Source organism: Nothobranchius furzeri, chromosome 18 (genome assembly GCF_043380555.1).
Source record: "Nothobranchius furzeri strain GRZ-AD chromosome 18, NfurGRZ-RIMD1, whole genome shotgun sequence".
Taxonomy (NCBI): Eukaryota; Metazoa; Chordata; class Actinopteri; order Cyprinodontiformes; family Nothobranchiidae; genus Nothobranchius; species Nothobranchius furzeri.
Genome location: NC_091758.1, coordinates 17,117,253 through 17,141,013, shown reverse-complemented (window position 1 = coordinate 17,141,013; position 23,761 = coordinate 17,117,253). Strand labels below are relative to the sequence as shown.

The window sequence follows — 23,761 nt, the reverse complement described above, 5'->3', positions numbered from 1 at the left end:
CACATTATATATATATAGCTACTGGATTATGTCTTAATATATATATAACTGCTGCGTGCCCTTTTAGAAGCTGTTTTTTATTTCAATTGCTGCCATGTAACATTAAAATTCTGATGAAGTCCAGTTGCAAAGATGCAAAACAATTTAAATTGTAATTTTTACAAATAAAATCTTGCTAACCTCACAACCTCAGCAAAGACAAAATTGTGGGGGCCCCTGCTGTAACTGGCTGACTAGCATAATTTTCAGTCAGTACACATGGACCTAAACTGTTAGAATAAAAAGTGAGAAAACATATTTAAATTGAGATAAAAACAGGGAAAAACACTTTGCAAAGATATAAAAGATAAGTGCCCTGGCCGGGATCCAAACCTGCGTAAGTAGAGCCCGACCGTAACTTGGTTATCATTCTGGCTAACATGGGTCAGGTTCATATACACTAAATACAAAATTATTTTAAGTGTAATAATGGGATGCAAGTGTTTCAATTCTTCACTAAATAAAAAAATTATTTTAGAATTTTTTGTTTGCTGTTTTAATCAGCGTTTCAGATTAAAATATGCTGAATAAACCAGCAGAAATGGCATTTTTATGGTAGATGTGAAGAGTGGAATGAGGGTTTTTTAACACCACAGGAATGTTCTAACTTGTGTCTTCAAACTGATGTTTTCCAGGTCAAAAGAAAGCAACAACAGTTCTGCTTTTTAGAAGCTAGATAGGCAGAGATATACCAAATTTAAGCTGCTATAAATTATATATATATATATATATATATATATATATATATATATATACATATATATACTTCTATGTAGTTAGTAAAACAAAGCAATAAAATATGAAACAAATGAATGAATCAACTGATCCTTTCATTTATATTAAAAAAAAGTCAAGGGTAAATTGAGGAATTATGTTTAAGCATGAAAACAGAAGGTGAAACAGGCTGTGGGACTAGTGAAATAGCAGCTCCACCTTAAAATTACATGAACGGGCGGGGAAGACTCTGCATGAATGGGCGGGGATGACTCTGGTGCAGCTCCACCCTCTGGTGCAGCTCCGCCTTTGTGGTTCTGCAGCGAGCACCACTTGGAATTTTAGGCTTTTAATACACTTAAACAGAAGAGTGAGAGAAAAAATTCACCCCCCTCAGAGTTGTCATGAGTGTAAACTAGATCATTTAAACAAAAAACATGTTTTGGTACCAGGCTGTAAACATGTTTATTTCTGCTGTGAAATTGGTATTTTTAACATGGGAGTCAATGAGGATTTGCTCGCTTCTGACACCAGCCCCCAGCGGATGAGGGTGGAACTGCAATTTCTGGTACTTCCGGGTTGGCCTCAATTTTAGAGCCGCATTGTGGGGGCTTGGTCAAAACGTGTGAATCCATGAATGTTAAGTGATAGTGTGACGTAGATCTGCCAGGCTTCTCTGAACTGAGTGTTTTTTCATCTATTTTCTGTCAGAAGCTAATGTAGGAGATAGGTGAAGGAGACTATTTTCATGTTCAGTGACTGATCATTTTTAAAAATAATGAGTAACAAATGGTTTCTCAGTGAAAGTAAGCAGACTGCAGCAGCTGCTAGAGATCAGCTCACCTTTTAGGAAGCAGGCGCTCAGAGGTCAGGTACCCCGGTCTGTGGACCAACCTGTTGTACTCTCCAAACTTAGCCTGGACGGCGTAGGAGGCCAGCAGCACAGCGGTCTCTGGAGGACAGTAGACCTCATCAGACAGGATGTCCTCCTTCACCTGCAGGAAGAAGAGCCTCCTGGTGATGTCCTGGATCAGCTCCTCGTCCACATCTTCAGGGTAATACTTGGCCCTGAGTTTGAACTGCAGGGGCGTCTCTTTTTTTACATCCTGAGCCAACACCTACAGGAAAGCGTCAGAATGTAGATTAAAGCTCAAACAGAACTTTATGTCCTCCAACTGTTAAAACAAATACAACATCAATGCAAAAACAAAGCAGACTGACATTTTTGTGAAATAAAAATTAAGTTATTTAAATAAGACCAACAATGCAGAGTACTACTAATAATAATATTAATAATAAAATAATAAAGGTCAACCAATAATGCGTCAGAACATTAAGAATAGTTTTATTTTCTCAGTGAATTTGCAGAATGCAGACAGATAAATACACTGTGTGGAAACCAGGAATGTCACATTCATGCAAAACAATGATTTGAAGAAATAAAAATTTTAATATGAACAATTGCAAATAACCCAGTTAATATACTTTAATCATGAACAATAACTGCAGCTGTTAACAAATGCGCATGCTAGTTTTGACACGCATCTCCATAGAGGTGTGTTTAGTAGAAACCCCCCTTCGAGACAACGTGACAGAAGGTAAATAAATGAGTTAAAACCCCAAACCTTCTTGTCAGGCTGCAGCCATGTGATGAATCCTCTGGTGTCGACAAACTGGAGCCCAAAGTACCAAATCTCCCTCAGACCGATGGTTTTAGCCACCTGAGAGGAGATTAAGGATTAGATTAAATCCAATATAATCACAAAAAAACTAGATGACCTGAAGACTTTCATGTCATAATGAACGTTAGCTGTTTGGGTTTAGCTGCTGTTATTCAACACTTCTGGTTCTGGTTGAACAACAGCAGCTCTGAGAGATGCAGACCTGCTCAAAGAGCTGATTCCCTTTGGTGCTGGGGTGGAAGGAGAACTCCAGCTCTGCGTCCATCGATGTGACGCGGACGTTGACCTGCAGCAGAAACAGCTGTTACATGACGCCAGGCTGACCCACCGTTTCATTCATTTCACAAACGTTGCAGGTCTGAATGATCTTTTTTGTCAAATTCTGTCTTAGAAAAACCAAAATACTGAAGCGAATCGTTGGCAGAAGGCCTATCATGAAGAGCTGTGAAGTAGACTATCCATAAACTGTAATTGCTCATTATCTCATTAGACTTTAGACCAGCCAGAAGAGAACAAGGTTGCACATCTGCAGATAAAAATACTTGATGCTTGCAAACTGACACTTTAAGTCAAACCTTTCATGGCGAGACGAATCAACCCACAGGAACATAGCTGAAGGTGTTTTTAGAGTTGATCTCCAGAAAAAGAAAAGGTTTTACTAAGTGTGACTTTACAAACCTGAAGTGTGACCCCAGTCTGAGGACAGTTACAGAACTCAGCTGTTTTATGAACTTATTCATGAGCACGCCCGCTGCCATAAAGATAAACCTACTGAAACTGGGTCAGCAACAAGCAGCAGAACGCCCCTTCATGAAATCACCACAAGGTTCCACCTCCCATGTCCTCCTGTGTGAGGGAACATCTGGAAGTCTTCTCTTCTGCAAGCTGGTCCTTTTAGGGTTTTGTTCATTGTGGAACTTAAAGCCCACCCAAGAACAAAATAACACCAGAGTCTATTGTGCCTCGCGTTACTTTAAATAGTTTTTAACACTTTAAGTAAGCTATTGCCTTCAAACTGGTTTCAGTGGTTCTTGAGCCATAAACTTGAAATTCAGAACTTCACATTGGACGGGCCTCCGTAGCCCTCTGCTGACCAGAAACTGTTCTTAATTTTGTGGTTGGGTAAGAACACTAGTGGGAGGTCTCTATCTGTATTACAGCAATGGCTGTTCACCGTGCAGATAGCCAATTTAAAGGCTAGCAGCTTTTTCAGTTCGCCGACCGTCAATAATATGCACAAGAAGAAGAATTTAGCTTTTTTGTTGGCATCATGACAACATCTAGAAGTAACGGTAAGAGATTCATGTCTTTGGAGGTGAGCAAAGAGCTAAAACCAGAGTGAACATCGGTGCGGCCTACACTCATTTAAGGGAACTAAAGGAGGATATGAAATCATGGACTGATGGTGACCTAGCTTTGTTGCTACTGGACTTGTAATATTTTTTTATCCAACAGTGTGGAATTTTTTTACTTTGTGGCTTGTTTAATGTCAGTTGTCTTGTGTTAACGTTAGCTTGTTGTTAGCACTAGCTACAGCAGCAGGGTTGCTTATGACAATCGTGATTCTGCTTTCAACCAGTAGGATGGAGAAGTGAAAAACTTATTTATTGTTGTTTTAATGTAAAAAAGCATAACCTTTTCAAGGAATGGTTCATATCTTAGTATGTGGGCTACAGCAGCTACAGCTCCACAGCTAACATTGGCAGCAAAGGAAGCAGAATTCTACAAGAATAACCACTAATATGACATTCATGATGGTCTTACCAAATGAGGTTTGCATGAACTCATATTAATACATATTTTCCAGATTTAAGATGACAGGAAGTTGACTCCTTTGTGACTAGCCATTAGCTCATCAGTCTTATCAGAGTTAGTCTCTGTTTCTCCAAACTGAGGCCTGTCAGAAGCCGGCTGGAACAAACAGCACAGATATGAACTCTCCCTTTAACTCCATAGTGTTTGAGCACAGAACTGATATATCAAGCACAAGCAGATCTTATCGGGTTCAATTGGGACTGATGAACATTGACAGGTTTTTAGGATTAACACAAGAGATTCCTTTGTTTTGATTATATGGAAAACTACTGACAGAAAATGAAGAATTGAACCGCAGTCAGGAGTTTCTTCTAGAACGTGTCCTCACTCCAGTTTCCCCAGAGGTAATCGCTATGATAATTACATTATTAGCACGACGCTGCAGACATGAAGAAGCGCTTTTATAGTGACTCACTGTCAGGAATGTGAGCTGCATGGGTCAAACTCTACTTTTGGTTAATGAGTAAATATCAAGAAGGATCACTGCCTTTTAGAAAAGATCACAGTTCTTTGAAACACATGTTTAATACAAGATCAGAACCATGTTTATGTAACAGTGCATCAAACAGTTCCAGATCATCATCAGCAAACAGGAAACCGTACAGGTGAGTTCATAAACGGTCTCTGAACCAGGAAGAAGGCCTTCAGTGATAGATTCAGTCATTACAATAGAAAAGCAGAATCATACCGTTTTGGGCATCTTGGCTGTGGTTTGTTGAAGGGATGGCTGAAAACGGAGTGTTTCCCAGGCTGAGCGAGGCTGCAGTGGCTGACTCCCAGCAGGACCTCCACCTGATAAGGACTGCTGCTCCACTCTGCCTGGCAGGCTCAAGGGCAGGGCTGGTGTCCTTTGAACTCAGTGGCAGATAGCTCAGCCTGACGTGGGGCTTGGTCACTATCACAGCCAAGTAACAGATTTACCTCTGGCTAGTATGGCGGGGCAAGACTCACAGCTCCACCCAAAGACAATCACCTGTCTCAGCACCTGAACGCCTGCGACCTTTGATCGGAGAACACGAGGCTGTGAGGGCCTGGGTGTGCTATTTATGCTGCCTGAGTGGAAGTGAAATGACTCATAGGATGTTGGAATAAGAAACAGTTTTGTGTAACAGAGAGGGCTTGTTCTAAGGGCTTGTTGCTTAAAAAAAAGTGAAAATTTACTTTCTTTTACTCAGGATTTCTCAAAGTCACAATAAAAATAATCTGTTTTTCATTTGGTAATGCAGAAAGTTTAGCAACAGCATTTCTCACTAAACCAAAATCCTTTATGATAAATGGCTTGTATGTTTAAAGCGCATTCTTAGGGTTCTACAGCCCCCCCAAAGCGCCCATTCACACACTTTGGGGATACGATGAAGTCACAGCTGCCCTGGGGTGCACTGACAGAGGTGAGGCCTGCTGAGCATGGGTGCCGTTTCTTTATACTGATGTAATCAGAGTTCATAAATAAATCGCTCCCATTTAGGGACTGGTGGAGTCTATCTTGGGAGATGGTCATGTAAATTATGGACACACATTTTTGGGAGTTGAAGTTTTAGAAAGTTTGTGATTATAGATGCAAACTCTGGGTCAAGTGGCTTTCTCTGGACAAAGAAAGAATATAGAAAAATAAAGTTTATGTTTATGTATTTAGCAGACGCTTTTGTCCAAAGCGACTTACAAGTGATAAAGAGTGATGAAGTGATTAAAGTGACATAAAATAAATGATAGGAACTCTTTTCTGCAACAGGTGACCTTTATCATGTCCTACTTGTCTCTATGGGCTCCCCAATCACTGGTCCTGGGACCAGCATTAGTCCTTAGAGCGTGTTGTAAATGGGCTGCAAAGAAAGTCTAAAAACTAAGATAACAGCTGGTGATCAAAATCCACCAGGTGGCACTAAGAAGTCAGTAACGGAGAGGATTTTCAGTCAAAGCTGCAAATATTGGTGGAGAATCGGTGCATGGCCTTCATAAATCACACACAATTCTCTATTTTAAATGAAAAAAATAATAGTTTGACCTAATTAAACATTCTTGTTTTTCTTGCTTTAGTATTGTTGAACAGGGTGGAAATGATTCAATCAGGGTTAGGGTTAGTACGTCCCACTTTAGGAGTCAGTAGCTCCCAAGTCACTAACCTTACCGCACCTCGCTGGTGTTTCAGGTAGGAAACACGGACCCAGTCCCAATACTTCCACTGTTCCTTATGGTCTTCAGTGAAGTGCACTTGGGGAAAGTCTGAGTAGGGATCAAGTGTGCAGTACACAAGTGTGCAAATAATTACCAAATTGGGACAGCAATTGTAACATTCAGTACTGTTCACATAAAATAGTAGTCTAAAACATTCAGAGCATGAATAAATATCATCAATCATCTTAAACTAATTTTGTTTGAAAATACGTGTTTTCAGAAAAGGCACTTGAGCAATTGTTCAGCCTTCTTCTCAATATTCTCGCGCAGCAATGGATTGTGGGTAATACCCTTTGCCCAAGGGCGTGGCCAACTTCCTCCCTTGAGGACTGGGACACTCAAAGCACTCACACCCTTGGACTAGAATGCGCAATTGAAGGATGGAAGTGTGAGTATTGGGACTAGGCCTCAGTTATTGCTCCTCCCGCCATTGTTGTTTACGTTTGTGTTGCTGGCTGCTTGCCAAGCTGGCAACCTGAAAACGTGCGTAATACACACTATGTATTATGCGAGTTTTCCTTCTAAATATTGGACTGATGGCATACATGACACTACTCACTGACACGCAAGAAAGCAACATAAGGGCTGCTGGGGGGGTGTGCGGGGGTGGACGTCCTACCTTATTTCCCAGGATGCTTAGCTGCAGCTTTCTGAATTCTGCGTTGAGCTGTGAGACAGAAGTGTGTTACTGACTGACCGCACGGGCGTCAGTGAAAGGTGCATCCTGTTGTTGAACTCTGGTTTCATTCAAGATTTCAACCCATAACCTGTGACAATATCTCTGATGAAAATAACAGAAATAGTGAGGAACAGTAACTTTAATCTGATTACTGGACTGGAAGTTGTAGCTTTAAGATTATTTGTGACTGGAAAAGTGGTTGGATTACAGCAACGTGTTACCATCTTCATGCCGACGACTAAATCAGAGCTAATTAGGTTTTTAAAGCATTTTATTTTACAACAAAACTGTAAAAGACCCATTCAGCTCCAAACATCCAGCTGCAGCAGAGGACTCGACCACAGGAGTCGCTCTTTGGTTCCAACAATAAAACAGATGAGATGAATGTAAGGTTTCCATCACAACTACACTCAATAACTGATAAAATACATTCAAAACTCATCTTTGATTTGAAAATGCGGCTGGTTTTCTGGTTTGAAGTCTTTGTTGGGGCTTCCATCTTGGTTGAGGATGCGTGCTGCTGTGTAACCTACGATGGGGTATTTGGCTTTGTAGGTGCTCTCAAATATTTGATCCAAAGACTTCAGCTGCTCGTCGGTGAGGTCGGCCTGCGGGTGAGACAACAGAAGCTCCTCACTTATCTGGACACTAGAGGCCAGGGTCTGCTGGGCTGGATCAGGACAGGCCAGTCCAACAAAACATGCTGGATGGTGGCCCTCATGGAAGGGATCTGCCAACCCTTGCTCTAAACTCTCAGGTAGAATGGTTTGTGACAAGATCAGATGTAACCTCTCACACTTTAGGTTTATAAGGGATCTGAGGTCAACAGAAGCAGCCAAGATGAGCACTTATATCATTACATAAATGTTAACCAGCTGGTCTCAGGCCAGTTGGTGAACCCCGCAGAACTAGGAGTGCAGAGAGAGCAAACTGTTCTGTCCGACTCACGAAATGTCTTCTGGGTCAACGAGTTTTCCCTGCATTAGACTGGACCTCCACCCCTGAAGCCAAAACACAGCTGGACACCTATAGGTGGTGCAGGTAAACAGCTGGATCATCAATGCTCAGGTCTCCAATTATTTCAAAGGGTTATTCTTATTTCTATCACCTTTTATTCTGTATTCTATACTTTTAGCTCATATATTTATAAACAACGGTCTTTGAATAATTATACCTTTAGGGTTTGTATTGTATTTGAAATGACATAATAAACTGTATTTTAATTTAAAGTGCCCAAGGACAGCAGAAGAAACGCGCTCTTTCAGGATAATTTTGTTATTTATTTGGCGTTCCCTGTGAACTAAACTGACATGAGGATTATTTTATACGCAATTAGATTTAATTCCAAATATTTAGATATATTTGATTATTAACGTTTCATTGCATCATTATTCTTTAAAGAATTAGACATAATCCTGGAATGTCTTTAATAAAAGTGGTGAAAATGTGCATTTTTATCGCTCTGGTGAGCTCCAACTAATGCTTTGATGTGTTCCTTTAAATGGGCTCCATTTAATCAGCTGATGCTGCTTCGTGTAAAAAAGGAACAAGGAGAAGCTCCAGGAGAACAGGGGTCTCTGATAACTCACAGTATCAGAGGTCAGGTCTGAGGGGTCCAGGGACATCTTAGCCACAGCTCGAGTGGAGTCCTTCCCAACCAGAGCGTTGTATGGTGCACCTTTACCATAAAACTCTGCAGACACAGAAGTTACAGACATCAGTTTGACCTGAAACCGACTAGGCCCGGCTGGATGCTGGTTTCTGTACCTTTTCCTCTGGTGACGTCAAACACCACACCTTTGACTGCCATGTAGATGGGCTGTCCCTCCTACAGCAGGAAGAGAGACCGCACACAGCATGAACGGACACACCTCCTACACAGACACACCTGTAGACGCCTTACCTGCGTGCCGTCAAACCTCTCCAGCTCCTCCTCGGTAAACAACCGGACTGGTTTGGATTTCACGTTCACATCTTCTGCTAAAGTCACAGAAAACACAACCAACAGGACACAGACTCGCGCTGTTGACATGCTGCTCGGACGGGCTGGACGCGGAAACTTTCTATTCTGACGCGCCCTCATCCTGGTGCTGCGTTTAAATGCCCTCGGAAATCCTAACGTCAAACCAGCACATGAATATTGATTCACTGCTCATCTTAAATCTTTTCATTTGTTACATCAATATAATTTAGTTCTTATTAACATTTAGTTCAAAGAAAAAATATATAAAATTAGTTTATTCAAGTCACCTTCATAGGTCAGGGACTTCTCTATATACACGAGTTTGAGACATAGAATAATAGTCATAAAAATCCATACAGCTGCAGAATAAAGTAATAAAGCAATGATAATAAGCTGCTGCAGCAACAAAAACATCAGGATATCTTAAAGGATTTTGTTGCAAAATAGATCAGACAAACTAAACAGAAAGCTTGACGATGAGTCATGCAAAGGTAGTCAGAGAACATAGTGTCTAATAATGCCTACAGAATGGTTTAGCTGCTCTGTTACACCTATAGTTGCACATGTCTGTTGTAAGTTGTACATGTATTTTTATAGACTTAAAATATCTCATGGTCAAAGTCATTCATTATTCATTACCATTGACTTAATTTCTGATCAGTTCATTTGAATCTCAGAAATTTGTTTCTCTTGGGTCATTCAACACATCTTTCATAAGCAGCAAAGGAATAGTTTAAATCAAAAACTGACATTTTTCCTTGTCCACGAACTCACCATTGTTAATTATTTTCAATGCTTGTAAAGTCAGAGGACCTTCTTGAAGACGAGAGGTCTCATCTTAAGTGGTTTTATCCTCGTAAAATATAAGTCAATAAATAAACTTCTTTAAACATCTTTGATACATTCTTCCTGTGTCTAGTTTCTAATTCCATTTTTGGTTCTTTTTAAAACACAGGAAAGGTTTCTCTTTATCAGTTTCATTAACATCCTCAGAGCTCTGAGGATGTTTTGCAGTCGGCAAACGAAACTGTCAGCATGGTAAAGAGAAACCTTTTCTGTGTTTTAAAAAAGAACCAAAAATGGAAATAAACTTCTATATGAGGCTAGTGGTATCAGAACCTCCATAGGCAGTTGCATTTCCAACATCAGAAATCTCACGTCGATCAGAAACTTCAAGTTAATTTCTAGTTTTTCTGCTGAATTAAAACAGACCGGTCAGAACGGTACAGTAGCAGTTAGAATGGTGCAACTCTGGTACACACACACACACACACACACACACACACACACACACACACACACACACACACACACACACACACACACACACACACACACACACACACACACACACACACACACACACACACACAGAGAGAGTACTGTTGTAGTCAATACCAAACTATCCAAGACCCAGACAGGATTTAGAGATCAAGACTGAAACAAGGCCAAGACCATGTAATATGTGTCAAAGGAATATTGTAATAAAACAAAAATGTATTTGTTATTTTTATTATAGTTAACATTATTATTATTATTATTATTATTGTTGTTATTATTATTATTATTATTATTACTATTTGTTATATTTTTGAAAACCGGTCTTCCCATCATGAAATCACATCATTAATTAGTGAGGAACAGTTGAACTAAAACATGTGTAATTCCAATCCTGAACCTCATGGTAACAAAACACTGTACCTGCATAAATAGCTTGTAGCTGAAGACTTGTCAATACGTCACTCTTCAAGCTACACTCAAGTTTGATATTATTGTCCCTGACAACTTTAAAAACAAACTGACTCCCATGCTTGTGTCTTTTGGTGATGGGGCCCAAAATCTCTGGCAATGCCCCTGCACCCACCCACGATAAATCAGCACCTGCGTCAGCTGGGAAAATGATTACTGTACCAATAATTTTAAGTTGTTCTTTTCTCATCAGTATGGAAAAAAGCCCATCAGCAATGCTCTAGTTAAAAAACTAGTTAAAAAAACAGAGTCCTCCCAGTTCGAATAAAATGCCTTTGATACCATGAACATAAAAATATGGTCTCAAGGCCTCAAGGTCTCTAGGTCTACAACACTAGCTTACTGAAAATTACATATAGTGTGGTAAGAGTATGGATAAGTATGCCAAACATAAACAAAATCACTCACACTACTGCCACTACCACACATAATAATAATAATAATAATAATAATAATAATAATAATAATAATAATAATAATAATAATAATAATAATTTAAGATACAACAATTACAGAAATACAGTTAATATTTATTTTCTGGATCTTTATAAAACTTATGTATTTATTCGTTGTTTTGTTGAGTAACAGCTGCTGTGGTTGTATCAGAATGTTTTTTTTAGTATGCTCGCGCTTTTGAGATCTTGGAACTGTAACTCTGAATATTCCTATAACACTTGAAAGCAGCACCGTTGCAACAAGAAAACTAGTCGAGGCAGCAGTTTTAAAATTGGATCGCAGCCGTTTTCCGGGCTGAGGATCTCCTTCAGTCAGATTTCATCACAGGACGGGCAGAACGAGCTTTTCCTAACAATGCGTCTAAAAGTTGTTTCCTGACGTCACAAAACGTTTTTGAGCTGACGGAAGCGCTGAGGAATGCCTGGAAAAGAGCGGACTCGGTCCCACCAGGAGGTACCTTTCCTTTAGTCGGTCCACCAGAGTGGAGCACATCATGTGACAGAGGGTGAAAAAAATAACTGGAACTATTAGAAATTCTACAGGGGCGATGCTAGCATCAGAGGTTTAGCTGCCTGGCCATGCAAGACAACTTGAAACATTTTGTACATTTTTACACAATTTAATTCCCATTTTTGTGAAAGAAATTAAAAACACTTTTCACAAAACAAACTGTGGTTTTAGATGTCACAATCTATGTGTAGCAGATTCAGTTATCAGTGTAGATTAACCTGGTCCAAGTTTGAAGAGTCTAGGATAGTGGTTCCCAAGCTTTTTATCAGGAGGACCCCCTTGCCCGTGTCCGAGACAAGCCAGCCCCCACCCCAACCCCTAACTGCACACACAAGTTAAATTACAACTATTTTGCAGACATTGTATCATACAGAGTTTTGATTAAACTATTGGGTGTGTTATTGGGATTTTATAAATGTAATTTTTACAAATATAATGTTGGTGACCTCACAATCTCAGCACAGATAATATTTTTGATAAAAGCGTCTGCTTAAATACTTTCATTTTGGGGACCCCCTTGGTGGGTCAGGGACCCCAGGGTGGTAACCACTGGACCAGGTGTTTTATAACAGCATCAGATTAAAGATGCCCAGTGAGAGGAAAATTTGGTTGGATTTGCAATTTCCTATCTGGAACCAGAAATTGTAACTTCAGCTTGGTCTGAATTTCCACAACAGGATGACTAAAAAGAGCAGTAAAGTTTTTTTTAAATCAATCTGTAGTATCTATAGTACGTCTTGTAAATGTCTCTTTAGACATAAAACAAACAGTAAAAAAGAACCACAATTCAATGTGGTTATACCACTTACAAGTGCTGCAGGTTTTAAAATAGAGTTAACAGCACAGTTAGTCTAAATAATATGAACGCCAGAATGTTTTCACTTAATTAAAACTCAACAAATATATTTTATTTTTCTGTGTTCAACAAAATCTAATCAAGGATCTACAGCTGGAGCTATTAGCAGCTAGAAACTAAACATATATTAGATTTTTTAAACTTTATTAATAATAAGAGACTAATGACAGCTTCCAGTCAGGTTTTCGTAGAGCTCATTCCACTGAAACAGCTCTTCTTAGGGTTTCTAATGACCTTCTGACTCACAGTGATGCAGGGGAATGTTCTGTTCTGGTCCTGCTGGACCTGACTGCAGCCTTTGACACTGTTGACATCACCTGCTACTGGAGAGGCTGAGAGACTGGGTAGGCCTATCAGGATCTGCTCTGGAATGGTTCTCTTATATGTCTGAGCGTTCCATCTCCCAAGTTTCGGTCCTCCACCACCTCCCTTGCCCATGGTGTCCCACAAGGTTCTGTGCTGGGGCCTCTACTCTTCCTCCTCTATCTGCTTCCTCTGCAGCACATCCTGAACTTCTTTAAAGGAATCTTCTACCATCTTTATGCAGATGACATCCAACTGTACATCTCCTTTAAGCCCCATGAGATGTCTAAGCTGCAGCTGTTACACACCTGCTTAGACTCTATTAAAACCTGGATGGCTGGGAGCTTTCTTCAGCTGAATGAAGATAAGACTGAGATCCTCATCTGTGCCCCAGACAAGCTGGTTCCCAAAGTCAGATTCTCTTGGTCAGCTTGCTTCCCACACCAAACCTTCTGTCAGGAATCTTGGCATGACCTTTGACCCAGCTCTCACCCTGGATTCTCATGCCAGTTCTCTTGTTCGCTCTTCCTTCTTCCATCTCAGGAACATTGCAAAGCTGAGTCCCATTCTGTCCCGCTCTGAACTTGAGACAGTTCTCCACACCTTCATCTCCTCATGCTTAGACTACTGTAACTCTCTTTTCACGTGTCTGAGCAGAACCTCCCTGAACCGTCTACAGGCGGTTCAGAATGCCTGTGCTCGGCTTCTGACCAAATCCTCCAAACACACCCACATCAACCCGCTTCTCCTCCAGCTTCACTGGCTGCCAGTCAACTTCAGGGTTCATTTCAAGATCCTGGTTCTGGTCTGTAGGGCCTTACATGGACAAGCACCATCTTACATTGGTGATTTTCTTAGTCCCTACACCCCCAGCAGGCCCCTGAGGTCCAGTGATCAAAGCCTACTGGTTGTGCAGCACCAGGCTAAAGACCAAAGGTGACAGATCATCTGCTGCTGTGGCCCCCAGACTCTGGAACTCTCTCCCCCTGGGGCTGAGATCAGTGGACTCATTTAAAAAGCAGCTGAAAACCTTCATCATCACCCTCTCCTTATTCTGCTCTTTATACCTATTCCGCATTTCCTGGGATCCACTAATTTCCCTTTCCTATTTATTTTCTTTCTCCCTTTCCTCACATTTTTAATCCCAGTTTAATTTTTTTGTCATTTTAAACATATTTTTAATCATTAAAAAACATTTTTTATAACTTATTGTTGTTTGTTTTTGTGAAGCGCCTCGTGATTTTTATCTTGAGAGGCGCTTTATAAAAGATCGTTTTCCTTTTTTCTAAATATTTTTTTCTAAATGGCTAAAAAGACTGAAGGTGCAGTACCAGATTTCAGACACTGGAGGGCAGAAATTCCCATATTGTCCTTTGTCTAAATGCTGTTGGAAGTCAAAAGTGTTGTTTTATTGCTTGCTAGCAGAGGGCGCAAATTCCCCATTCTTTCAAGGCAACAAGACAAAGTGTTTGAAAAATTATAATACGTGTTTCTAACAAGTAAAACTTGCCTATTTAGACAAAAAAAAAACAGTAAAAAAGAACCACAATTTTATTTGGTTACTTAAAATAGATAATTAAATAAATAAATTATTCTCAAACTTTAGGGGTGCTGAGATTTAATTCAGGAGTGCTTCAACACCCCCAGAGTCAGGCTAGAAACGCCTGAGCCGAATGCACATTTTGGACCAATCTACAGGTCAACAATAACACTGTAGTACAGGTAAATAGTTTTTATATTTAATTTAAGCATAAAATGTTTATTTTATATCCATACCATCTAGACCTGGGTGTTGTGCAGGATGATGCTAGTTTTAAGATTCCTTAATAAAAACTAGAGCCAGTGCATCCACTTTAAAAAGGGAATCTGCAGCTTTTTACCCCTCCTGCATGTGACAGGTGAATACAGAAGTGTAAAAAAGAAGAAATAAAAACACGAATAACTTGTTAACAGTCCGTGGGAGAGATGAGGCGTTGCTCTGGGTAAAAAACACAACTACCTGATTCCAGCTAGGGTAGAGGAGCTGCTGCTGTTTGATATTAACCATCTTTGATATCATTTGTCATAAAATATACTCTTTTCCAAACGGAACAGTTGTTTGATGATGAGGAGGGGGAGGAAGATGACCCTCAGTCCAAGAACTTTTTAGATGATATTGATGAAGAGCTGGAGCCTGATGGGAAGCACAATGGCAGCATCTCAGCAGGTAACAGCAGCATTTCTCACAGGGGTTCTCCTGAAAAATGGCCCATCGATTCATGTCGGTCTATTTGATTTGTCTGTTGAAGAGGATGCCAGGGGGAGCACTCCACAGAGGAGATTCAGTAAAACGTGTGTGAAAAATGTCTTCACTGTGCTGCTCATCTTCATCTACCTGCTGCTGACCGCCGTGGCCGCCTTCCTGGCCTACCAGACCATCTCTGACTTCATGGTGAAACTCAGCCAGCCTGTCATGTCTGTCACCTACAAGGAGTTTGACTCCTTTTCACCCCCAGGTTGGTAAAGACCCAGGATGAGCCTTGAGTCTCATTCTACAAAAACACATAAAAATAGCCACTAGATTCAAATGACCCTTGCGTTGTGCTAAAATAAGACTGAGCTGGAGTCTTTGTGAGCAGGCATTGCTCTGTTCCCGGGGAAGGCTCAGCTTCTGAGCTGCAAACATCACCACCACGACTACATCCCACCTTTAGTGCAGCCAGGCAAGCCTCAGGAGGGGGACTGTGAGATCATCCATGTCACTTACTTTGGTCCATTCACAAATGAAACAGAAGTAAGCTCATATGAAAGGATGTGTGTGATGTGTTTAGTAGACAACCAGCTGACATGATCTGTTCTCTCCCTCTGCGCTGTAGAAACACGCTTTGGTGGTCCGTGGCCCCGGGGATGTCAGAAACAAGGAGCTGATCTTCATGCAGTTCAGTCAGAATGAAACAGAGGAGGACTTCAGTGCTATTACCTACATGCTTTTTGCTAAGTTCAGCGATTTGACGGACAGGTTTGTGCAAACATCAGTACGTATCAGGTGTCGGGTTTGATATATGATCTGGTGAATGTGCCCAGATTGTCTACCATCCTAGTTCTCAAAGCTCTTGGGAACAGAGGACTTATTTACATTTTGAACTTGATTTGTGAGTTTGGTTCTCCAGTACTTGGGTCTGGAGAAGGTTTGTGTGACGTTCATTGTGGCACTTTGTAGGCGTCAGCGCCGTTACTGCCCAGGCCACTTTTATGGACGACCAGAGTAGGAACTTCATCCACATTCTTGAGTGATAGTCATTTCCAACAACGATTGGAAGCCACCGGGGCTGCTTCTAGTCTCTGATCCTGTTTGTGGTCTTCATGAGGTGGATCACAAAGTTGTAATTGTGGAGGGGAGGGGTCTGGTTTGTGAACTTCAGGATCTCATCTCTGCTTTTTGTCCATGATGTGGTTCTGTTTTTCTTGAAGACATGACCTTCGACATGCAGTGATGTGGTTCACAAATGACTGTGTAGTATCAGGGATTGTAGTCCTGTTCCTCCTAAACTGAGATGCTGGTTCTCAACCACTAAACTGTGGAATTTTTCCTCCAGATAGGGAGTGAGTTTCTTCATCAAGCAGAGGAGTTCAAGGATCTTGGTGTCTTGTTCCTGAGAGATGATGGAATGGTGGATAGATGGATCAGGGCATCAGGTCCTTCCACGTTCCAACCCTCTTACATGGTCATGGGGTTAGGATTGGGACCAAAATGATTCACCATCCAAGTGGCTGAAATGAGCTTTCCCTGTCGCATGACAAACCTTAGAGAAGGAGTGAGGAGCTCCTCATTGAAAGGAGTCTGCAGAAGTGGTTCAGGCCTGGTGTTAGGATGCCTCCTGGTTACCTCCTTCTGGAAGGTAGATCCTGATCCTCTGGAGGGATTGGTGTCCTCTCTAACTTGGGAACACCATAGCTTCTTCCAAAAGAGAAGGAAGAGCTCTAGGGAGATGGATGGATGGATGGGTAGGTGGATGAACTTGTAGGGTGGATGGATTGGATGGGTGGATGAACTTGTAGGGTGGATGGATTGGATGGGTGGATGAACTTGTAGGGTGGATGGATGGATGGATGAACTTTTAGGGTGGATGGATGGATGGATGGATGGGTGGATGAACTTGTAGGGTGGATGAACTTGTAGGATGGATGGATGGATGGGTGGATGAACTTGTAGGGTGGATGGATGGATGGGTGGATGAACTTGTAGGGTGGATGGATGGATGGATGGGTGGATGAACTTGTAGGGTGGATGGATGGATGGATGGGTGGATGAACTTGTAGGGTGGATGGATGGATGGATGGGTGGATGAACTTGTAGGGTGGATGGATGGGTGGATGAACTTGTAGGATGGATGGATGGATGGGTGGATGAACTTGTAGGGTGGATGGATGGATGGGTGGATGAACTTGTAGGGTGGATGGATGGATGGGTGGATGAACTTGTAGGGTGGATGGATGGATGGATGGATGGATGGGTGGATGAACTTGTAGGGTGGATGGATGGGTGGATGAACTTGTAGGATGGATGGATGGATGGGTGGATGAACTTGTAGGGTGGATGGATGGATGGGTGGATGAACTTGTAGGGTGGATGGATGGATGGATGGGTGGATGAACTTGTAGGGTGGATGGATGGATGGATGGATGGATGGATGGATGGATGGATGGATGGATAGGTGGTTGGATGGAAGTGAACCACAGAGTCTTTGAAAACCTTTATTCACGTTTTAATGAACAAAGCTGGATAATCTAGTCTCACATGTGATTTATGTTTTCTGACCCTCAAGTGCAAATAAGACAGAGTTTATGAGGGCCTGTGAGAGGAATTACTCCATTTGGACCTTCTCTGGGGGTTTCAGAACCTGGGTCAAAATGTCTCTAGTGAGGACATCAGGGAAAATCAATGACGCTGTTGAGTTTCGCCAAGAGGTATTTACCACGAAACACTTCCTGATTTCAAAATAAAGTTGTTGTTTAATGCCTTAACTTTATTCTTTTAAATTTTAGTCCTCTGTGGTGAAATTCAATGACAAAAGGCCCGTGTCAGAACAAACCAACGAGCTCTTCTTTGTTGTGTTTGAGTGGCGGGATGCTTACATACAGGAAATCAGACTGGTAAGTCGTCCCAGACGATTCGCGCCCAGGAGAACTTGTTTGTACTTGTTCAAAACAACACCATTTCTTTCCAAACAGGTGGTGACTGCCAATCCCTGGAGCTCCTTAGCTATACTCTGTGGTGTGTTCATGGCTCTCTTCAAAGCTGCAAATTTTGCAAAGCTCACCATCACATGGATTATTAGGATGCGTAAGAGACATCTGAGGAATAAAGTAAAAGAACTGAGACCAATAACCTAAAACACAAAGCAGAGAGCAGCAGGATCCGAGCCCAACCAGGTCCAGCTGACTGGTTCTGTTCACACAAATACATTTCGTCTTGTTTTTATGTACATTTCACTCTAACTGAAACAGTTTGTAATGAGAATACATTTGGTTCATTTAAACAACAGCCATTTTTGTTTGGTACAGTTAAAGGTACAATATGTAAGAATGAGGTAAGAATGACATCTTGTGTTCAAATTTGGTTACTGCAGCCCATTTTTTGTAAGCAATATGTTACTTTTTCACCACCGTTCCATGAGTTTCATGGCTGTTGCCAGTTACAAATCAATGCCACAAAATTCTTGATGACAAACGAAGTCCTGGCAGTGGCAGTTACTGCTAGAACTCTTGGGTGTTTTAAGGTGGGGAGCACTTACTACACTTATTATGGTAACATACCTCTGGAATCAGCGAAATGCGCTTGTTTGCTGTATTACTGTTATAGTTATGAATGATAAATGACCCGCACTTGTATAGCGCTTTTCCGAGTCAGAGGACTCCAAAGCACTTTACACAAGAAAGAAAGAAAGAAAGAAAGAAAGAAAGAAAGAAAGAAAGAAAGAAAGAAAGAAAGAAAGAAAGAAAGAAAGAAAGAAAGAAAGAAAGAAAGAAAATGATCTTTTATATAGCATCTCTCAAAAGGCGCTTCACAAAAAATAATTTAAGTATAAGAAAGATTTCTAAAATTATTAAAACTATTTTTAAAATAAGAAAAAATAAAAATTGTGAATAAAAAAATGTAAGAAAACGGAGAGAGAAAACGAATGGGAAAGAGGGAAATCAATGGATCCCAGGAAAGACGGAATAAAAACAGAATAAGGAGAGGGTGATGAAGGTCACGCAAAAGCCATCCTGAACAGGTGAGTTTTCGGCAGCTTTTTAAAGGAGACCACTGAGCCCACTGATAGGGGGACGGAGTTCCAGAGTCTGGGGTCTACAGCAGCAAATGATCTGTCACCTTTGGTCTGTAGCCCGGTGCGCTGCACAACCAGCTTTGGTCACTGGACCTCAGGGACCTGCTGGGGGTGTAGGGACTGAGAAGGGAATCACTGTGATATACTCATTATTCACTTCACACATACATTTCATTGTAATGTTGAGTTGTTGGTAATTGAAAAAGGAGCTTGAGATATTTTTAGAGCAGACTGCTTGCTTCAGATTCACTGGTAGCATTGTTAGCTCAATGTTAGCCTCTAGCCTTCTTCACCAGATATTAAGAATAAAACAAAAAGATGACGTAGCTTCTAAGGGGTACAAGAAATAACTTCTGGGTCGCTGTTTTTTACTGCCATCGGTTCTTTTGCCTGCCGGTGTCGAATAACAAATGCCACCGCTGCAGCGTTAGTTGGCACAGACTTGGCGACCCTGCGGGCTCACAGATTGTAAACATCAACTACATCCCTCTTTTGTTTTTGTTTTTTTAAAGGAGAAAAACTGACAACCTCTCCAACTGGCTGAGAGGGAAATCTGTTTCAATGTTACCTTCCTTTCAACATGATAGACATTAGACTGTTTTCTGATTATTTCACTATAGAATTCTTACATATTGCACCTTTAACAAAGAGAATGTTCTTTCAAGTTACTTTCTAAAACATTCCTGGGAAAAATGTTGCACACAAGTAAAATAATGAAAAACAAAACACTTTTACAACTATTTTTATGTAAAACTGTGAAAATGTGGCCTTTAAAGGGAACTAGGTTTTAAACATGGCCTTGTTTTCATAATACCAAGTAAGGGAATGAATGTTAAAATAAATCGTGTGTTTATGGACATTTTAAAATTAAATATTACCAGTCTTTTAACAATTGTGTTTCAGAAAGCATTTTCATTCAAATGTACGTGTCTTATTTATTATATTATATTTTATTTATATCTTCATGCTGTCCTGAGGCACAACATTTATTCTTCCTTATCTCCAACTTGCATTGAATGAGAACAATTGAATCTGAGTACAAAGTAAACTCATCATTAGCTTTGATTAGAACATAACATGTTAGAGAACAGTCTTAATATGGTCATTACCTTGAAGAATAGATTATAGGTTTGATTTGTCAGGATGACTTGTTTACACTTATTTTGAATTACAATAACATAGATTTAATTATCAGAAATATTACTGATTATTATTGAATTATTGATATGGTGTAATGAACTAACTACCTATAGCACATTTACATATCTTATAATAACATTTGGCTTTGCAGCTTGGCTAATATATATAAAACAATCCATAGTTTTCTTGTAAAAGCCAGAAAAATGTGCATCCTGATCATGTCGCTTGCCTTCTCATTCTGTCCCCTGGTCCACTCTGGAGTGGTGGTCATGGTGTGGCATCACCTGGTGGTTCATTCGTGTGCAACCAGTAGAAAAACATCCTCAGAAAATATTCTGGTTAATGCAAATGCCCTTAATTCTCGTTCGTTTATTAACACATGATGAAAACACAGGTTTTAGGAGAAGAAACTTCATCAGTTCATCACATTTGCACCGGAGCACATGTGGCGCTGGTTTCCAGTTTTTCTACGCTGCCAGTGACTGTGAACGCATCACCGGAAGTAGTTTTCTGATGGGGCGGGGACTACAGGTTCATGTTATTTACTGTTTTTTTAGCATCCCAGTGGACCAGTAAACAGTCCTGCACATATTTGGAAGTTGTAAAGGTACTTGAAAGTTGTCTTTTTGACAAATATGCAATGGATGAAATAGCACATTTTATGTACATCCCTGTCATGTTTTTAGAATATGGGAATTTATCGCATTTAACTGGGACAGCTGAAGTCCAAGTTATTATTAGCGTGTTGACTGTAGCTGTAACCCATACCTCTCTTTCTACAATCACTGCTCCTAACCAACGTTCTTTAACAAGCTGCTTCAGAGGACAAACATTCTGTTGAAAGTCATGATGTGTATAATCACTGTCCTCTAGTTGTTCCTAGAGGGTCCCAGTTATTCCTGTTTAACCTAGCTTTAGCTAAGCTAATATCATGCTAGTTGCACTGCTGCTGGGAGATGCCAAACGATACTTATTATCATTGCCATTCAGCAAAGAGGTTAAAGATGCTTAACGGGATTATTATAACATTACATTTTTAATGTTAATGCCGCTTGTGTTGGAACTTCTGCCCCGGGATGAATGTTAGCAAGCTAAATGAAGTGTAATTTTAACTGTTTTTGTTATTCAGTAATTGTAGTTGCATAATAGTTCGCCTCATAAGACTTTTTCCCCCCATTTTCATTCAAGTTGGGGTTTGATTCCAGACAAACTGTTGTCTAAACTGGACATTAGAGACAGAGCTAACTGAGAATATAACAATCCATGAGCAGATGTTTACACTTCTTGATATCTCTCTCTCTCACACACACACACACACACACACACACACACACACACACAGATATTGTGATATATTTTGCGGTGCAATCACCTTTCAGGGAAAAGTAATCATGTAAGTAAATTTTATTTATGCTGCACCTATCACAGACATAGAATCACAAAGTGCTTCACATAGATCAAAACAAAATAAAACTAAGTCAGAAAACCATAATGATGTCAAAATAGAAATAGATTTACATCAGAAAAAATAAAGTCATAAAATAATAAAAAATTTATTAAAAGATGAAAGATGATTACAAATTTGAGTAAAAAACAAGAAAATAAAATGTTTAGGTAAAAGCAGCTTTAAATAAAAGGGTCATCTTTAGCTGTTTTTAAAAGTGTCCAGACTGTCAGTGCTACATAAGGATAAGGGAAGATCATTCCAAAGTCGGGGTGCAACAGTCTGGAAGGAGCGATCACCTCGACTTTCTGTAAGCCAGATAAGCTGTTTTCTTTACATCACCTTAGATCTACGTGCAGGAGTTACACAAGTTAGTTTAAAAATGAGAGAACCTTTAAATTGGGGCTGGTATACTATCCTGAACGTGCCCAGACAGCTCTGTGACTGTCGCGGCTCGGTCCGATAATTGCTGAGCCGCGGACTGTAATCAGATCAGTGTCCAGGTGGAACTACGGCCCTATTTGAGCTGCGGTACCAAGGTGCGGGCTGAATAGCTGCTCAGGGCTTGCTGGTGTTGGCTGGAAGAGTCTGAGTTGTTGTTTAAAATATGGAACATCCACAGAGACATGGTGGTACTTTAGAAGTTGCTTAATTTGACCTGATTGATCTTACGCTCCCCCTCCCTCTCCCCAGTGATGGGCTGAGATCCACCCCCATTCAAAATGATCAGAAACAGGAAGTGCCTCCTCTGTGAAACTGTCTGCATTTCCAAACAGGTAATCAACCCTGAAGTTTTTTAAATCCAAGCAACAGTGTATATATAGAGTTTGGAGCTCTTATCAGACAAACCAGATATAAATAACTAAACTGCTTTTAAATCCAAGTATAAATGCCAGTTTTGTTCTGTGTTGACATTTCTTTGCATCATCTTCTGCCTGTGGTTTGATATGTTTATCATACCTGTTTGTGTGCACCAAAAGACCTCTTTTGCTGCATGAGGCTGCATTAAACTACAACGTCTGCTGTTGCTTTAAGTTAGACATCATTTCTGTATTTTGCAGGAAATGGACGAACACATGAGAAGTATGCTCCACCACCGTGAGCTGGAGAAGCTCAAAGGCCGGTGAGTTGTTGGAACTGGGAGATGAATTGTTTGATTACACCTACACCTCAGAGCTCTGCTGGAAATGCTTGTAGATTACCATCCATCCACCCGTCCATTATCGTCCGCTTATCTGGGTTCAGGTCACAGGAGCAGCAGCCTAAGCAGAGAGGCCCAGACCTCCCTCTCTCCAGCTTTTCCAGGGAATCCTAAGGTGTTCCCTGGCCAGCCGAGAAACATAGTCCCTCCAGCATGTTCTGGATCTTTCTTTGGTTCTCCTTCTGGTTGGACGTTCCTGGAAAACTTTACCAGGGAGGCGTCCAGGAGGCATCCTCACCAGATGCCTGAACCAAATCTGGGGCAGCAGTAGCTCAACAGGTTGAGCGGGTTGTCCAGTAATCAGAAGGTTGCAGATTCGATCCCGGCTCTGGACAGAGAATTCTGCTGTTGTGTCCTTGGGCAAGACAGTTAACCCACCTTGCCTGCTGGTGGTGGTCGGAGGGACCGGTGGCGCTTGTGCTCGGCAGCCTCACCTCTGTCAGTGCGCCCCAGGGCAGCTGTGGCTACATCATAGCTCATCACCATCAGTGTGTGAGTGTGTGAATGTGTGTGTGTGAATGGATGAATGATACACTGTAGTGTAAAGCACTTTGGAGTCTTTACTCTGAGAGGCGCTATACAAGTGATAAATGATAAATGACCCGCACTTGTATAGTGCGGGTCATTTATCTACTCTTAAGCCTTTCCCAGGTTGCTGAGCTTCTCACCCTATCTCAAAGGGAGAGCCTAGACACCCTGCAGAGAAAACGAATTTTGGCCACTTGTA

The 23,761-nt window shown here is 40.9% G+C and overlaps 4 protein-coding genes across 5 annotated transcripts in view; 2 read left to right on the top strand and 2 right to left on the bottom strand.

Annotated features, from left to right (window-relative positions):
- Positions 1 to 5,147, bottom strand: part of ezra (ezrin a) — a 31,372-nt gene extending 26,225 nt beyond the window's left edge. Inside the window, exons 1-4 of the mRNA XM_015969347.3 lie at positions 4,939 to 5,147; positions 2,638 to 2,721; positions 2,379 to 2,474; positions 1,597 to 1,871 (exon numbers count right to left, since the gene is read on the bottom strand). Coding sequence (XP_015824833.3) covers positions 1,597 to 1,871; positions 2,379 to 2,474; positions 2,638 to 2,721; positions 4,939 to 4,950 — 467 coding nt within the window. The 5' untranslated portion in view covers positions 4,951 to 5,147. The remainder of the gene's footprint in view (positions 1 to 1,596; positions 1,872 to 2,378; positions 2,475 to 2,637; positions 2,722 to 4,938) is intronic.
- Positions 5,148 to 7,354: 2,207 nt separating this feature from the next.
- nenf (neudesin neurotrophic factor) lies at positions 7,355 to 9,185 on the bottom strand. Its single transcript, XM_015969348.3, has 4 exons — positions 9,005 to 9,185; positions 8,869 to 8,929; positions 8,691 to 8,794; positions 7,355 to 7,709 (listed from the first exon to the last, which is right to left on the bottom strand). The coding sequence occupies exons 1-4, from the start codon at positions 9,182 to 9,184 to the stop codon at positions 7,533 to 7,535; spliced, it is 522 nt and encodes a 173-aa protein (XP_015824834.3). The 5' UTR covers position 9,185; the 3' UTR covers positions 7,355 to 7,532.
- A 2,300-nt stretch (positions 9,186 to 11,485) lies between these two features.
- Positions 11,486 to 18,880, top strand: pacc1 (proton activated chloride channel 1). The gene is made up of 8 exons (XM_015969346.3): positions 11,486 to 11,722; positions 15,033 to 15,144; positions 15,227 to 15,433; positions 15,557 to 15,711; positions 15,794 to 15,936; positions 17,744 to 17,885; positions 17,964 to 18,071; positions 18,150 to 18,880. The coding sequence occupies exons 1-8, from the start codon at positions 11,687 to 11,689 to the stop codon at positions 18,309 to 18,311; spliced, it is 1,065 nt and encodes a 354-aa protein (XP_015824832.3). The 5' UTR covers positions 11,486 to 11,686; the 3' UTR covers positions 18,312 to 18,880.
- A 2,020-nt stretch (positions 18,881 to 20,900) lies between these two features.
- Positions 20,901 to 23,761, top strand: part of znf106a (zinc finger protein 106a) — a 30,195-nt gene continuing 27,334 nt past the window's right edge. The window contains exons 1-3 of one of the 2 annotated variants that reach the window (XR_008563483.2): positions 20,901 to 20,996; positions 22,527 to 22,609; positions 22,895 to 22,956. Coding sequence is in view for 1 of the 2 variants with exons in the window: in XM_015969342.3 (XP_015824828.3) it covers positions 22,556 to 22,609; positions 22,895 to 22,956 (116 nt within the window). In the remaining variant the exon portion in view is untranslated. The remainder of the gene's footprint in view (positions 20,997 to 22,526; positions 22,610 to 22,894; positions 22,957 to 23,761) is intronic. The other variant, XM_015969342.3, reaches the window with a different exon arrangement.

Bases quoted from the DNA above. Each gene is read 5' to 3' on its own strand.
- nenf (XM_015969348.3), bottom strand. From the start codon at position 9,184: ATGAGGGCGCGTCAGAATAGAAAGTTTCCGCGTCCAGCCCGTCCGAGC. The intron at 8,930-9,004 runs GTAAGGCGTCTA...TTCCTGCTGTAG, and splicing joins AGAGGTTTGACGGCACGCAG to GAGGGACAGCCCATCTACAT. The intron at 8,795-8,868 runs GTACAGAAACCA...CTGTGTCTGCAG, and splicing joins TGACGTCACCAGAGGAAAAG to AGTTTTATGGTAAAGGTGCA.
- pacc1 (XM_015969346.3), top strand. From the start codon at position 11,687: ATGCCTGGAAAAGAGCGGACTCGGTCCCACCAGGAG. The intron at 15,434-15,556 runs GTTGGTAAAGAC...CTTTGTGAGCAG, and splicing joins TGACTCCTTTTCACCCCCAG to GCATTGCTCTGTTCCCGGGG. The intron at 18,072-18,149 runs GTAAGTCGTCCC...CTTTCCAAACAG, and splicing joins ACATACAGGAAATCAGACTG to GTGGTGACTGCCAATCCCTG.